Genomic DNA, 15860 nt, shown 5'->3' with positions numbered 1-15860 from the left:
CAGCCCCAGCCTGGTGCCATGTGGGATGAGCCAATGTCTCCTGACAGAATTCTGTCTCTCTGGAGCAATCCTGTGCAAGGACCCAGCCCCACAATCTCCTTTCCAGCACCCAAAGCAGCTGTAGCTCCTCATCTTCTCCTTCCAGGCATGTGGGTTGTTTGGTGGCTCAGGGAAGAAGCCAGGAGGGAGGATGGGATCATGGATCTCCTTGCTGTCCACCCACGATGAGAAACCCCCTGGGAGGACCAGATGGGGCTGAGCTTTTGGGGTGGGTGGTGGAGGAGCTGTCAGGGTTTGTTGGTTTTGGCTTTTCTAAAATAATTCTCCCTACATTAATAAACAGTGGGTTTAGTTAGTAAATAATATGCCCTTCCTCCCCCCCCATCTCTCCAGCAGAAATATGTGCCCTGATCTAATATATCCTGCCTTTCTCACTCCCTCATTTCAGAGGAGCTGTAGATCCTAGAGGGAACAGAGTGCTAATAGAAAACGGCCTCTAAAGATATTTGAAACATGACCAAGAAAGGACAGAGGGAGATTCATCTCCAAATATGCTGGAAAATCTAGGAGGTGGGCCAAGAAAGGGAGAATATCAGGAGCTTGATTGCTACCAGTGAAAAGTTAATTGGGAAGCATTAATTGGGGTGAGAGCTGGCAGCACAGACATGGATTTGCTATGTGGGACACCACAGTGCACACAGAGCTGCCCAGTGCTGAGATAACTCATACACCCCAGCCCATGGGGATGTGCCAGTTTACTATTTCTCACTGCTTTTAATGGTGTTTTCCTTATTGACAGTCCCAACTTTTGGAATCCTGTGATTGCCTTGAAATCCTCAATCTAAAAAAAATCATGCTGTCAGTACTGCATAGGGCTTTATTTGGGTTTGGTCTCTGAGGAGTTTCTAGCCCTTGAGTTTGCAGGGAAAAGCTTGGTTATACCCTAAAGCAAATTTAAGGGAGGAAAATATTAAAAAAAGAAGAAAAAAACCCAAAACAGCGCAGCAATTGATTTATTTTTAAAATCTCATCATTTTGGTGCCAGTTGCATTATATTCTTTTTTAATGCCTGACTCATGATTTCTGTGTTGGCAGGGCTGTGTGCGTGAGTGTGACGGCATGTGAGCTCAGGGGCCCTCTGCTGATAGAGAATGCAGGGCTGCTTCCAGGCAGCACCACCGTGGCCCTCCAGGGCTGATGAATATTCCTCTGCTGCTGTTTCATTGCCAAGCAGATTGCTTTCACATTAAACCCCCCAGAAAAGGGACAGCAGAGATGTGCATTGGGTCATTGTGCTGATGGGGTGAGCAGGAGAGAGGCTCGAGGAGAAAAAACCAAGCTGTGACTCCCAGCATTGCCTCAGGGGTATTGAGGTCACAGGGGTCAGGGTTAATTTGCAGCCTGCTGTGGGTAAAGATCTAATAAACAGCCTGTGGAGGTCAAGTCTGTCACTATCAGTGACTCGTTCTGTGACCTCCCTCTCTCTCTGATCACTTTGTCTCTCTCCTGTCAGGTGATGGGTTCTGTTGCCCAGGATGCACTGTGGGTATTGGTTGACAGATAAACTGTGCTTTGAAGATGAAAAAATATCTTGGAAATGCTTAAAGCTCTTGACAAGCATGTGTGTTCCTTTTGCAGGAATCCAGCAGAAGGCAGAGTGCCTGAATGCTTTGTCACAGGCAAAATCTGCTGTGTGTGCAGCTCTGAGAGGCAGGGCTGGGAGCTTCCCAAGGCTCCACATGGCCTTGGAATTATTCCTGGGTGCTCATGCTGCTTGCTTGAGGGGTGTCACAGCACAGCAGTGCATGGGGCTTTGCCCATCATGGGCTGGAGCAGCGCAGCAGAGCTGTGCCTGCACCCATCCCTGCATTATCTGCTCCACATCCACATCCCAGCAAGCACAAAGCCAAGTTCCATGTGGCTTTCCAGCTTTGGCAGTGTGCTCTCTGCCTACAGAGAGCAGCAGACAACTTTCTCAGGCCTTTCTGGGAAAGGCTGTGAGAAGATCAGAGAAAAGAATGAGAAACAATTCTTATCTTAACCTGCTGCACCTCTTGTTGTCACATGTGGAATGTGCTATGGAGATTTGTTTACCAAACAAATGTTCTTAATTAGCCAATGGTGATGGTGTTTGGAGGACCAGTTAGGTCCAGGTGTATCATAACTGTCTATAAAAGCAATGGGTTTCTTAATAATGATATATATATATATATATAACAAAGAGATTGATCAGCCTCCTGTGAATCATGGAGTCAATGCTAATTATTACCTGCCTGGGGGCCTGTGATGACATGGCAGTGTCCCTGGGCTGGATGTGGGTGATGGTGATGATGCTGGGTGATGGGATGTGGATGCTCAGGGAGGTTTGGCCCAGCAATGAAACATTCAGGAAGAGTTTTATAACTCTGGATTTGCTGTTGTCTAGTGTAGGGTTGGATTCACACCCAGCTCCAGGCTACTAATAAAGCATCTCCCAGTTGCTAATTTGCATAAAACTGGTGGATGGTATCTTTGAAAACCTATGACTGGTTGATTCTGTGAAGGATGCCAGAGTTATGCAGAAAGTTTATTGTACAGCATAATCACAAACACCTAATTTCCTTGGGAAGTGTGAAAAATGCCAATCACTCAATTTAAATTTTAAAAGTTTAATAGTAATAAAATGGTTATAAAAACAGTAATATAATTAGAGTAATAATAATTTGGACAATTGGATTTAGGACAATAGGAGACAATAAAAGCAAAGAGGTATGGGCAGTCTGGGTACCTCTTTCTGAGCAAAATAAACCTGAAAAAAGGACCCACATTAACAGAGGATTAACCCTTAAAAGCAACAGCCTGTTGCATATTCATACACCTCATACATGATGCATAAATTCCATTCAAACCTAGGATTCTGTCTGGTCAGTGTCAGCTTCTTCCTCTTAATCCTGACAGCTCTTCAGGGCTGAGCAAGGCAGGAAGAAGTTTGTTTCTTCTGATAAGAGAGCAATAAATGCTTTTTCTTTGAAAGATTTAGGTGTCCTGTGGCTGCTATCTCAGTGCGAGTCCTTTCTTTAAAAAAAGTATCTTATATAGCATAGTTTCTATTTTAAAACATCATGTTATAACCTAAAACTATATTTAACACACTACTTAGGCAAATTAATACAGCATCACTTTCTAACATAACACATGCAATATTCACTTTAATATTTGTGAAAAGCCAATCATAAAATACACATTTTTCACAGGAAGCTTCCTTCGGCTCGGTGTCTCTAAGCAGGGATTTTGCCAGAGCAGCTCTCTGTGCATTGCCCTGCCTGTGCCCATGCCCTGCCAGCTCCCTGCCAGCCCTAACAGTGCTTTTCTCTCCAAGGGAAGAAGCGATGCTGTCCACCTACTTTGAGACCATCAATGACCTGCTCTCCTCCTTCGGGCCCGTCCGCGACTGCTCCCGCAACAACGGCGGCTGCACCCGCAACTTCAAGTGTGTGTCGGACCGCAAGGTGGACTCCACGGGCTGTGTGGTATGTGCTGGGGCTCTGGGGGAGGTGCTGGGGCTGTGGGGTACGTGCTGGGGCTGTGTGGTACGTGCTGGGGCTGTGGGATGGGTGCTGGGGCTGTGGGGTACGTGCTGGGGCTGTGTGGTACGTGCTGGGGCTGTGGGATGGGTGCTGGGGCTCTGGGGGAGGTGCTGGGGCTGTGGGATGGGTGCTGGGGCTGTGGGGTACGTGTTGGGGCTCTGGGGGAGGTGCTGGGGCTGTGGGATGGGTGCTGGGGCTGTGGGATGGGTGCTGGGGCTCTGGGGGAGGTGCTGGAGCTGTGGGGTACATGCTGTGGCTGTGGGATGGATACTGGAGTTCTGGGGTAGGTGCTGTGGCTGTGGGATGGGTACTGGGGCTGTGGTGTGGGCACTGGGGCTGTGGGGTACGTGCTGTGGCTGTGGGATGGGTGCTGGAGTTCTGGGGTAGGTGCTGGGGCTGTGGGGTAGATACTGGGGCTGTGGGGTACGTGCTGGGGCTGTGGGATAGGTGCTGGAGTTGTGGGGTACATACTGGGGCTGTGGTGTGGGCACTGGTGCTGTGGGATAGGTGCTGGGGCTGTGGGGTGGGTGCTGAGGCTGTGAGGTACATACTGGGGCTGTGGGGGACATACTGGGGCTGTGGGATAGGTCCTGGTGTTGTGGGGCACATACTGGGCTATGGGATAGGTGATGGGGCTCTGTGGTAGGTGCTAGAGCTGTGGGATGAGTGCTGGGGCTGTAAGATAGGTACAGGGGCTTTGGGGTGGGTACTGGGGCTGTAGGGTAGATGTTGAGTTGTGAGGTACATTCTGGGGCTGTGAGGTGAGTACTGAGGCTGGAGGGTAGGTGCTGGAGCTGTGAGGTGGGTACTGGGGCTGTAGGGTAGGTTTTGAGCTGTGGGGTAGGTTCTGGGGCTTTGAAGTACATACTGAGGCTGTCGGGTAGGTGCTGGAGCTCTGGGGTAGTTGCTGGGGCTCTGGGGTGAGTACTGAGGTTGTAGGGTTGGTGTTGGGGCTCTCCTGTAAGTACTGGGGCTGTGAGGTACATACTGGGGGCTGTGGGGTACATATTGAGGCTGTGGGGTTGGTACTGGGGCTGTGGGATACATACTGAGGCTTTGGGGTTGGTACTGGGGCTGTGGGGTACATATTGAGGCTGTGGGGTTGGTACTGGGGCTGTAGGGTCCTCAGGGCTGTCCTCTGGTTTGGGGACAAGCCAGAAGGAGATGTGACCTGCTCCTGCTTCCTGTGGCTGAGGGGATGTGTGTGCCAAAGCTCTGAATCATAGAATCCTAGAAGGATTTGAGTTGGAGAGGACCTTAAAGGTCATCTTGTGCTTACCCCCTGCCATGGGCAGGGCCACCTTCCACTGAGCGGGTTACGCAGAGCCTGGCTGTGAACAGTTCCAGGGAGCTGTTCCCAGGCCCTGATGCCCAGAGGGGTTTTGCTGTGCTTCCAGCTGGGAGCAGCAGCGCTCAGCACCTCGCCCAGGCATCAAAGTCATCCCTTCCCTGCCCGAGGAGCCTGGGTGAACCCAGGATGACATGCAGAGACACAGGACAGAGCCTTGGGAAGTGGGGCAAACCTGGAGCATCCTTTTGTGTCTGTTGTTGAAGGCCCTGCCTGCCAGGAAGCCATGGTGACCCCTGAGGGGGTCCAGAGCTGCCACCCCCTCCACCAGCCCCTCCACCACACTTTAACTGCTCCTAAACCCCTGGAAACCCTCCCACCACTGCAGGCAGGGCCCCCTCACCACACCCCTCTTGTCTCAGCAGAGACAGGAGGTAAGTGTCTCTTTATTTATTGAAGATGTTTGTACACGGCAGCTGGGAAAGGTCAGCCTGGAGCCGTGCTGTCCCGGGGGGGAGGCGTTTTCATTATCCCCTTCTCAGGTTGCTTGTTAAGGCCATTTAGCATGACAGTCTGATGTGTCACCAGCAACCTGGTGCCATCTCCCCCTTGCTGCTCCTCTCCCCATCCTCCTTTCTTTTCCCATTGCCATTTTTTTTCTTTGACCCATTTTCCAGGTAACAACTGCCTTTCTAGTCTTTTTGGGGTGTTTGACCCCCCTTTTTGGGGTGTTATTTTGCTCTGAATGCCAATATCCTTGCCCAGGCACTGTCAGAAGCAATCAGGGCTCTGATCACCTCACGCCTCTGGGAAGTGGTGCCTCTTTTTAAAGTCAGGACATATTAAGATAGAAGTTGTCAATAAATTACAGCCCTAGTGGTGGCATGTGGAGAGGCAGAAAAGGAAAACCGTGTCACTTGGGGAAAACAGACCCCAGCTTCTGCAATGCCTGAGTGAGGCTGTGTGTAAAGAGCATGGAGAATGTGCAGTGAGGGGACAAGGGAGGAGCAGCAGGAGCATTCTCCTGGAGGGCATCCCCTCCCTGTGGGTGACAGGGGACACTTGGGGACGCAGGAACCCCCATGCTACACATCACACCAGGCTCCTGGGGCCGTGCATCCCATGGGGACAGCAGACAGTCCCTCCCCACTGGGCTCTTCACCCCTTTCTCTCCCCACTGCAGGAGCATGAGGCTGCTCTGTCCCTCTCCAGCCTTGGGGTGAAGCTCCCCAGTGCCAGCCTGAGGACAGCAGAGCCCAGGGGTGTGTGGGGTCAGCCACTGCATCCCACTCCCAGCCCTTGTCTCCCTGCTTCCCTCTGAACTCCCCAGCCCATGCTGCTTCCCAGCTCTCCCCACCCTGTGCAATGTTTTATTCTCATCACCTGTTGTTGGTCACCTGTTGGCAAAGGAGGGATGTGAGGAGAGGTGGAAGGACCTGTCCCCATGGCTCGGGATCTTTTCAGGTCGCTGTGACCCCGAGATTGTTAAAAGTCTCTTTTCCCAGCCTGAGCACTTGAAGAAGGAGTCAGGGCTGTTCATTTCTCGGTCTCAAGGCTGTTTATTGTATCTTATCTATAAAATTCTTTCTCCTGCCCTGCCAAGGTCCATCCAGCAGGACAGTTCCAGGCACTCTGCCTGCCCCAGGGCAGGGTTATGTCTTTACACTAAAAACTACCTGTACAATGTTTACAATTCCTTTCCAATACCTATCACCTGTGTTAGACACTGAGCTTCTACTCCAAACCCATCCCAAAGTGCCACCCTCACAGCAGAAGATGGAGGCCAAGAAGAAGAAGAAGGAGAAAGGCTGGACATGCCCAGATCCCCCCATCTTGCCCCCTCAATCCCCATACCTAGAAACCCCAAAATCTACTTTTCCACCCCATGATAACTTCACTATTATTCTACCTAAACTGTTGTGGCTTGCTGATCTTCATCTAAGGTTGGCAACTTGGCTCCATGGGTCACAGATCAAACCCAGAGGTGGTTTGGGCTCTGTGCCAGGGTCTCTGAGCCCCCTGGCAGGGTCCTGGCCATCCTGGACAGCCAGAGGGATGTCTGGGTTCCCACACCCATGTTTCTGACAGTGCTCCATGGCCATTGTCCAGGGAAAAGCCCAATGGGTGTCTGGCAGCACTGCCCCCAGCCCTGGGTGGTGGTCTTGGTGCTGAGTGGGATCAGAGGGGCTGGGAGTGGAGCTCAGAGCTCACACAGGGCTCAGTTGGAGACATTCTGGTATTTCTTTGCCCATTCCTGCGCTGTCTCTCTCATCCCTGCTCCTGGAGCCTGCTGGGTGTGAGCTGGGCTTCCAGTGCAAGAAGGGATGGGGTCATGTGCTGCAAATTTTCAGGGATGTCAGTTAGTTTTGAAGCTGAACTGCTGTGAACTCAATTTGCCAATTTGGCAAGTGCTATGGGCAATATCGGGATGTAATTTAATTAAGCTCTCCCCTTTTTATAGGGTTCAGGGAGCATTTGCCTACTAATTTTAGCACTAGGTTTGCTCCAGCTTTACTCTGGACACAGATTCACAAATCATGACGTTGTTAATCTCTACCAGTCAACAGTTTATTAATTTGCTGAGGACCACAGAAGAATATAATCAGTGGTTCATCAATCAAGGCTAAATCCAACAAATGTTCCAGGCAGGTACTGAGCATAAAATATACATGCAGCCTTGTAAGCAATTAATACATCACAGAGCTGGAGCTGAGTGGCTCAACCAGGGAGCAGCACAAATCTCAAAGATTTCTTATTCCTTTTATGTATAATCATCATCTGTTACCAGTCCTTCATGCCCTTAGTATGGCTTCCAGTAATTCTGAGAGGACTGGGATGCATTTATCTCTGGGATTTTAGTGGTGTGGGCTCTGCCATCACCTAATTGTTTGGCCTTAAAAGGTCTCAGTTAAAAAGTTGAGGGTGGATTGCTCATAGCTCGTGCTGGAGCCTGGCTGAGTCTCCTTGGGCTGATTTTGGGGGTGAATGAGTGAGTTGCTTATCCCAGTTAAAATCCTCCTTTTTAGGCATCACCTGAAGACCCTAAGGCCTCTCCAGCAGGGTTCCTACCTATAGGGGTGGCAGCTCCCTGCCTGCCCACCTCAGTGGGATCCCTTTTTCCCCCAGTCTCGTGGTTTTCTGTTGGTTTTGTGTGTACCCAGTAGATGGCATGAGTGCATTAAGGGTTTCTGCAGTTCTTTTCTTATCGGAGGCCTTTTTTTATTCTGGTAATTTTAAGAATTATCAGCTGCAACCTTGCCAAGACCTTGGCATGGCTAAGTGGAGCCTTGTGTTTGAGCCCTAACATAACCAAACAGCCCCCAAGCTCTAGAAAACCTGCTGCCATGCTGCTTTTTCTTGCTGCACTCTTGAACTGCTGATGGATCTGGTCAAGCTGTGGGAATTTCCCAAGAAAACCAAATCCCAGTGAATTTCTCTGATCCAGTGACTGCACCTTGAGTCCCATATGTGTTTTGCACCATCTTGCAGGGATCACAGCAAACCAGGAGAAAGTGTGCTAGAGGAATAATTCAGACTATATCCTATAAAGGAAATATTGCTGAACTTTCCTGCTGGCACTGTGGTAGCTGCACAGCCTGGAGGGAGGATGCTGAAGGAGGGAAAATGCTTAAGCCTCACAGTGTTGGTGATTTATAATTTGAGATGAAAACCTGTGAATTGGCCCTGAGAGACTGAAGGAAACACCTGCATCATGGCTTAAATTCAGGTTTCCCCAGCTGTCTCTCAGATTGGCTTTGCTCCCTGGTGCCAGTCCTCTCACCCACCTGAGGAGAAGGGGGGTTGCTTCAATGTCTTATCCCATAACCAAGTGTGTTTTTGAGCCTTAGAAAGGCAGGGTTGCAGCCTTATTGAAAATAAGAGGGGTGAGTTTTTCCCCCAAAGGAATGGGAGCTTTGGTCTTAGCACATGAGGTGCTCTGTTCTCTCCCAGTGCATTTTGGCATCCTCAGCATCGCTGCAGGAGGAGGCAGCAGCAGGTCCAGGTGTCTGAGCCCCATGGTGCCTCCAGGACGGGGTCTCCTCACTGTGAGGACCTCCTGGAGCAGCAGAAGGGCATGAGCTGCCTCGCTGGGGGTGAGGAAGGCAGCTCGGGGTCCTGGGCCAAGGATTAGCAGAATGAGTTCCTTGTTTGATTCAGGTGTGAGAGCCTGACTGCAGCAGGGGGCAGGGGTGTGGGCTGGTGGTTCTGCAGCATCTGTGTGCCTGCAGAGGTTGGTGACTTAGTTCCTTCAGCCACATTAGAGTGCTGCAGGAGCCAAGGGTGTTGCAGGTGGGTGTGGAAGGGCTAAAGCAGGGCTGTGCTGCAGGAGCCATCCCACCTTGGGAGAGCCTTGCCCAGCCTGGGCACTGGGTGCTGCTCTTCTGTACAGACATGAAACCCTGCTCATCCTCACAGCCTCAGGTGCCTCTGGCAGAGATTTATTTCTAGTCTGAGCAAGAAAGCAGTGCTGTTTGCCTACAAGAATGACCTGAGCTGTTCCTCCCTGTGATGGTGGGTCAGCCCTTCACAAAGGAGGGGATTTGGCTCAGCAGGATGCAGGAGGGAGAACATCTATCAGAGAGCCACTTAATGAAGTTGTGGCTTGCAGTGACACTGGTGTGGTGTTGGTCCCAGCCTCTTTAGATGCAGAAGGAGGAGAAATTTGGCATGGTTCACACAGACATATAAGCCTTAGCACAGCTTGTTTGGGGCTAATCCTTGCCTTGCTCTCTCCCCCCTCAGAATGATGGTGAGTTCCTCACTGCTGCAGAGTGTGGCAGAGAAATGGCTTAATTTAGGAGTGTAAGTGATTTGGGGAGAAATGGGATTAGAAATGAAGGAGCAGAGCAGTGGTTCCTGCTGTTGTCTCCTCCTTCCAGCACAAGTGCCATGGTTTTGCATGGGAGACATTTATGGAAGCCACTCAGAAGTGGCTTAGAGACCATGGAGAGATTCTTTAAAATTATGTGGGTGATGCTGAGACCTTTTTAATTTTTTTTCCTGGGGGGAAATGGGGTGATTGGGAGTTTCAGCAAAAACCAAATTGCTGTGCAGAAATGCCTCACACACATGAAAATTCCAAAATACTTTGGTTCAAAACATTTCCTTTCTATAAAGGGGAGGGAAATGTTTAATTCCACCGTTATCATCTGGAGCTTTGTTTTATATTGCCTTATCCCAGTGTACAGCCTGAAATAAAAACAAAATTAGGTGATGGAAACCAAAACATTTCAACCTTGTCAAAATTAAATGCTCTCCTAATTTCCCAATGAGTTTTGAGATGTAATTGATGGAATCCCACAAAGCACTTAAGCTTCATCAAATCTGCATTTTTCTGACAGACAATTGTTCATTGAAAAATAAAAACTTTCCCATCCCTGCCTTGAGAGGCACCTAGCTAATTATGGGAGAGATGCACACCAGGGGGGGAGATGAGGAAACCAGGCTCTCCTAATCCCTTTAAAGTCTCACTGCCTCCCAGGAGCAGGAGCTGACTCCTTTTTGCACATTGTGGTTGGAAGCAGAAGCCCCCTGAGCTCAACAGCAAGCCCCCCTTCCAAGGAACCTGTGGTTTTGGATTTTATCTCATTAATCCAGGTAAATACCTGTACTGAAAATGGGATTTGAGCAGCAAAGAGAGGACGCTGTTGGGGTCAGTGTTGGTGGTGGGTGGGAGCAAACCATCCACCTGCCTTTGCTTTGGACCTGGTGGGCAAGGGGTGGCTGGTTTAAAGTAATGGGAATAGCTCAGGAAGCACCAAGGTGAGCCGGAGGTGTCTGCCTGCACAGGGAAGGAGAGGTTTGGATGATAAAAGCCCTGTTTGGATGATGAAAGCTCTGTTTTCTCCAGCAGTGGCTTTTTCAGCAGCATTCCTTGAGGTCATGGCCAGTGCCCCTCTGCTCCTCAGCAGACTGGGGTGCTCCAGTCTGTGATCACAGCTGGCTGGGGCTGTGGGATTGGTTTGGGATACAGGATTTGGTCTGTAGCGTTGATGCTGGGCTGCACCCTGATGGGTGAGGCAGCTGGGACAGAGGTTGAATTTCTGTTTTCCTGAAGGTTTTTGGAGGTGCCAGCTTCTGCTGTGACTGACCATGCCCTGACAGGCAGGAGATGCCAGCACACCCCAAAATGGGCTGTTGGTGACTGCTGGAAGGGAGCAGATTCCTGATGCAGGAACAATTCTTCCTGTGTGCAAGGCATCCCACCAGCTGCTTGAAACAAATCTCTCCCTTTTGGGACTGAGGTGAAGACACACACACACACACACAGTGACTTGCAGGGTTCACTGGAGTGGTGGGCAGAGGTGAGGAGATGCTGCCTCATCTCCCCCATGCCACTTTCACAGCAGGACCAGGCTGAGAAGCACAAGCAGCATGCTCTCAGGAGCCTGCAAGACAGATGGGTTTGATTTTTCTGAGGCTAAAATAATGATTGATGATCTTTAAAGGGAAAAGGAAGCAAGGGAAAAGGAGGGGGGCAGGGGGAAGAGTGGGAAGATAATGACTGTTATTTCAGAAAATGGTTGTAATGGTCCCCTCTGGGAAGGATGTTCCCCCCTCAGTGGGGTGTCAGGAAGGGCTTTGCCACAGCTGGGGTTGGTGGGGACATCCCTGCCCTGAGGAAGCTCTGGAGAGCCCTTTAGCAATCAGCATTTTGGGTCTTTTTTATCAAAATATTGGGAGAGGAGGGATGAATCTCACACACAGAGAACTGAGCAGCATACAGCCAGGCTCTGTCCTGCTGCTGCTGAGGAGCTTTGCTCACCAGGGGCCTTCTGGGTCAAGAAAACAAGGCAGAATAAGCTGGAATTGTCCATATATATTTATATGGACACAGAGGGGTTTACTGCATTTGTATCATTTCTGAGCTCCAACAAGCAAATAAACACATGCCAGTGCATAGACAGGAGCTCATTAAAATGCTGGCACTTGCTTGTACCTTAGCAGTGTCTCGGATTAATGTTTTTGTCTCATGCTGAGGAGGTTCCTCGGTGAGGACTCGGCACAAAGGGGGGTCATTAGGGCCTTTGGAAATGCTCCTCAGTGCTCTGTGGCACTGAGCCACCAGCTGATTGTGCTGCCCCAGGCCAGCAGTGCTAGGGATGCAGCCTGGGGTCCTGGGTCTCACTTCTGCAGGCATCCAGGCATGAGAATGGTGCCTGGAGCAGCACTGGGAGTGGGGTTTGGTGGCAGCTTCCCTTCATCTGTACCCAGAGCATCACCTGCAGCACCTGACACAGAAGGCTCTGACTAGAAGGCTGCTGTTGTGGAGGAAACAGAGTGGAATAACAAAAAGGGCAGTTTACTCTCTACAGAAACACTTAATAAAGTATTCTGGTTTTTTAAACTTAATAATGGAGGAGAGGAGCTGAGCTGAGCAGCTCTGGCAGGCAGCTGAGATGGAGGAGAGTGGACGTGCTCCCACCTGGGGGATCTGTGTCAGTAATGATTTGCCTTCCAGTGACCCCTCACCCATCTTGCTGCTAACGAGCTTTGCAAACGAGAAAGCGAGCAAAGGCTCCTATTTTACTTTACATGAGCAGAGACATGGCCAGGTATTTAATTTCCTAAGGCAGAGTCTCACACAGGTTCTGGTTCCTTCCCCCAGAGGTGATCCTCTGTGACCGTGTTCACGGGGGTTTTCTGACTGGGGAAGAGATGAGGATCTGACTCCATGTTTCAGAAGGCTTGATTTAGTATTTTAATATATATAGTACATTAAAACTATACTAAAAGAATAGAAGAAAGGATTTCATCAGAAGGCTAGCTAAGAATAGAAAAAGAAAGAATGATAACAAAGGTTATCGCTGTCCGAGCCAGCTGGGCTGTGATTGGCCATTAATGAGAAACAACCACATGAGCCCAATCCCAGATGCACCTGTTGCATTCCACAGCAGCAGATAACCATTGGTTACATTTTGTTCCTGAGGCCTCTCAGCTTCTCAGGAGGAAAAATCCTAAGGAAAGGATTTTCCATAAAAGTTGTCTGCGCCAATCCTCCTCCTGTTGTGTTTGCTCTGGCCATGCTGGGGATGCTGCTGGTGCTGCTGGCAGAGGAGCTGTGCCCAGCCCTGGTGGCAGGAGGCCGCACGGTGCCACACACTGCACTGGGGTGACACCAGTGGGCACAGTGGGCACAGGCACATCCCACTTTGTGGTTCCAAACCACAGCCCCTGTGTGTTGGTGAGGCTGGATCTGGTGTATTCCCAGGGCTGGCTGTGGGCATGTGGCATCAGGCCCTGCCAAATCTGCCACTCCGTGGTGTCACCTTGGAGATGTCATTTAAAAGCGAAAAAAGCCTGTTTTGCAAAACAACAGATAAAAATAGCACTTCCTATTCAGCACATCCATTCCCTGGGAGTACTCAAAATTCATTTGCTGACTGCAATCACAGGAGTAAGGACCTGTGTGTGCTCTGGGATGGGAGGGGATGGGCTGGTGTCCAACTGTGCCATCAGCCAAACGTGGAGCTGCTGGTGGCTCCCTCTCCTCAGACCCCTTGGCAGCAGCAGGGTCAGAGCATTGGAGTGAGGGTCATGTTTAGCCTTCAGGACCTGTGTTATCAGTGCTGACACACAACAAGAAAGAAAGTTTTCTTTTCCAATGCCAAGAGCAATTTTCAGGGTTGTCTGTCGGCACAGAGAAATCAGTTCACTTCTGCATAGATGGAGTGGATTTGCAGGACCGTGGAATTATATTTGTATGGTAACAGCTTCTCCTTGGATTTTGAGCAGACCATGAGCTGGAGTCTCCCCCTAGGTCTCCTTTTCCTCTCCCTAGCATGGATTAAGCACCAGACCCTTTTCCCAAGCTCTGAGCTGTATTTCCTGGTCAGCTCCATGGCTAAAGGACGGGCTGGGAATTGGAAGTGAATGCAATATGAGTCTAACATGGTGAACCACAAACTGCTTTTTATTTTCAATCTCTCTGTGGGATCCCTATGCTTCTGTGGCTCAATAAATCCATGTGTGGATGAGGGGTGTGCAGAGGTGTTTGCCCAGGACCTGCTGGGGCACCAGCTTTCCTCCCACCAGGGTGGGACGTGCCACCTGTGTTCTCCCAGACAGAGTTATTGACCCAGTTGCTTATTGATTTTGTAATCATTTTCCAACAGAGCCCCCCATCCTGTGTCACTGCCAAGGCAGATTGCAAATTGAACTGCACCTAAATTGATGGGGCATTGATTAAAACTCACCGTAATTATTGGTTCTCTGCTGCCCAAGCCAGGCAAATCAATGTCAGCAAGAACAGATCTGCTCCTTTATAAAAGCACTGTGTACACAGGGCGAGTGCTGGCTTTCCAAGCCCATCCAGAAGCCCAAGCTGATCCATCAGGGAGTCAGGATTAGCACAAACTGCCTTTTTCCACAGGCATTTCTGACTCCTGTGGGCAGGAACATAGCTGCACTCAAATGGACTTGAGTTTCCCCCCATTCTGATCTATTGGTGGGGCATCCCAATGGGAAATCCTCTGCTCCAGGGGCAGGGAGGTGTATTACAAAGATTTATAAGCCCAGAGAAGATTTATAAGCCCAGATTTATAAGCCCAGCTGTGGCTGCCTCAGGAAGTATCCAAGGCCAGGTTGGAGAGGACTTGGAGCAACCTGGGATAGTGGGAGGCATCCCTGCCCATGGCAGGGGAGTTGAGCTGATTTTTCAGGTCCCCTCCCACCCAAACCATTCTGTGATTTATTGTGCTCATTAATTGCTTCATCCACCTATTCATCCCTGCAAAACCCTCCGTGGAGAGGCTGGTGTTGCCTGGCCAGTACTAATTGCCAAGTTTGCTGCTTCCCCTGGCTCTCCTGGGCAAGGACACATCCTGAAGTTTCATGGATGCTCCCCAAGCTTTCTGTCCCTGAAGAGCTCTGTGCTGCAGCTGACTAGAGAGCCAGCTCTGCTCTGAGCAGGGATGGATGTGGAGAGACAGGAGTGCTTTCTTTTGCAAATGCTGTGCTGAGCTGTTTGCCTGCTGTAATTAATGACTATTAGGATGCGTAATTATGAACTGAAAGGAAACACGTTTCGTGGTGGTTAAGAGCCAAAACTGGAGGAATATCCCAAGGGTGGCCTCAAGCAGAGCAGGATGAAGGGAGGGAACTTGCTGACCTACTAACCCAGTCACAGGGAAAGAACCATCCTCTTCCTCTGTGGGCTGGAGAAGGTGCTGAGCTCAGCACATGGGTCTGTGCCAAGGCAAGAATTCCAAGTGACAGCTGTGACTGATCCTCTGGCTGTGATCCTGCAGCTCCTGCTGCCTTCAGCACCCTGGAATATCCCACAGGATCTCCAGAACCTGGGCAGAGCCCTGTCCCCCCATCCCTGTGGATGTGGGGAGAGCAGCAGAGGGGAGGATGCAGTGAAGCAGAGATGCTGTTTGCAGCCAGAGCTCCCCGTGCCCTCCAGGGAGATCCTCTCTGCCAGTTTGCACAGCTCTGCTCTTACAGCAGACAAGGAGGAGAGCACAGGAGATAAGAGCTGCATCTGCAGATTCACAAACACTCATCCTGGTGCTGTTTCCCAGGCAGCTCCAAGGTGATGGAAAGCGCAGATTGTTCTGTGTCCTCTCCTCCTTCATTGTTCTGTGGATGCATCTGGAAAGGCTCCTGCTCCCAAGTCTTCTGCTGCTTCCTGCTGCTAATTGCAGAGCTGTGTCTTTGGGACCTTGCCTGCTCTGCAAGGATGGACAGCATCCCATTCCAGAGCCCTTTGCTGCCAGGATCCTTTGGATGGAAATCCTTGTTCCTTCCCTTCTCACCTTACCTGGTGTTCCCAAGGATGCTGCTGAGGTTTGCAAACTTCAGAGCTGAGGGCACAGGAGGCAGTGAGGGATCTGAGGGACAGCTGGCACAGAGATCAGCACATCCCAGTTGCTGCAGGTGGGGCAGAAGCAGTTTTGATGCTGCTGCTGCAAGGAAGTGGCACGGGGTTTCCAGGAGGTGGAGAGAAAGATGGGGATGAACCTCACAGCAGGGTAGGACAAGTGTGATGGTTTAAAACTGAA

General features: G+C 50.4%; 1 protein-coding gene across 1 annotated transcript in view; it reads left to right on the top strand.

Moving 5' to 3' along the window:
- Positions 1–15860, top strand: part of ASTN2 (astrotactin 2) — a 352354-nt gene that overhangs the window by 183056 nt on the left and 153438 nt on the right. Inside the window, 1 exon segment of the mRNA XM_036393845.2 lies at positions 3359–3509. Coding sequence (XP_036249738.2) covers positions 3359–3509 — 151 coding nt within the window.

This window comes from Molothrus ater, chromosome 20, assembly GCF_012460135.2.
Source record: "Molothrus ater isolate BHLD 08-10-18 breed brown headed cowbird chromosome 20, BPBGC_Mater_1.1, whole genome shotgun sequence".
Lineage (NCBI taxonomy): Eukaryota > Metazoa > Chordata > Aves > Passeriformes > Icteridae > Molothrus > Molothrus ater.
The sequence above is the reverse complement of the archived record's forward strand: the minus strand, read 5'-3'. Positions and strand labels throughout refer to the sequence as shown.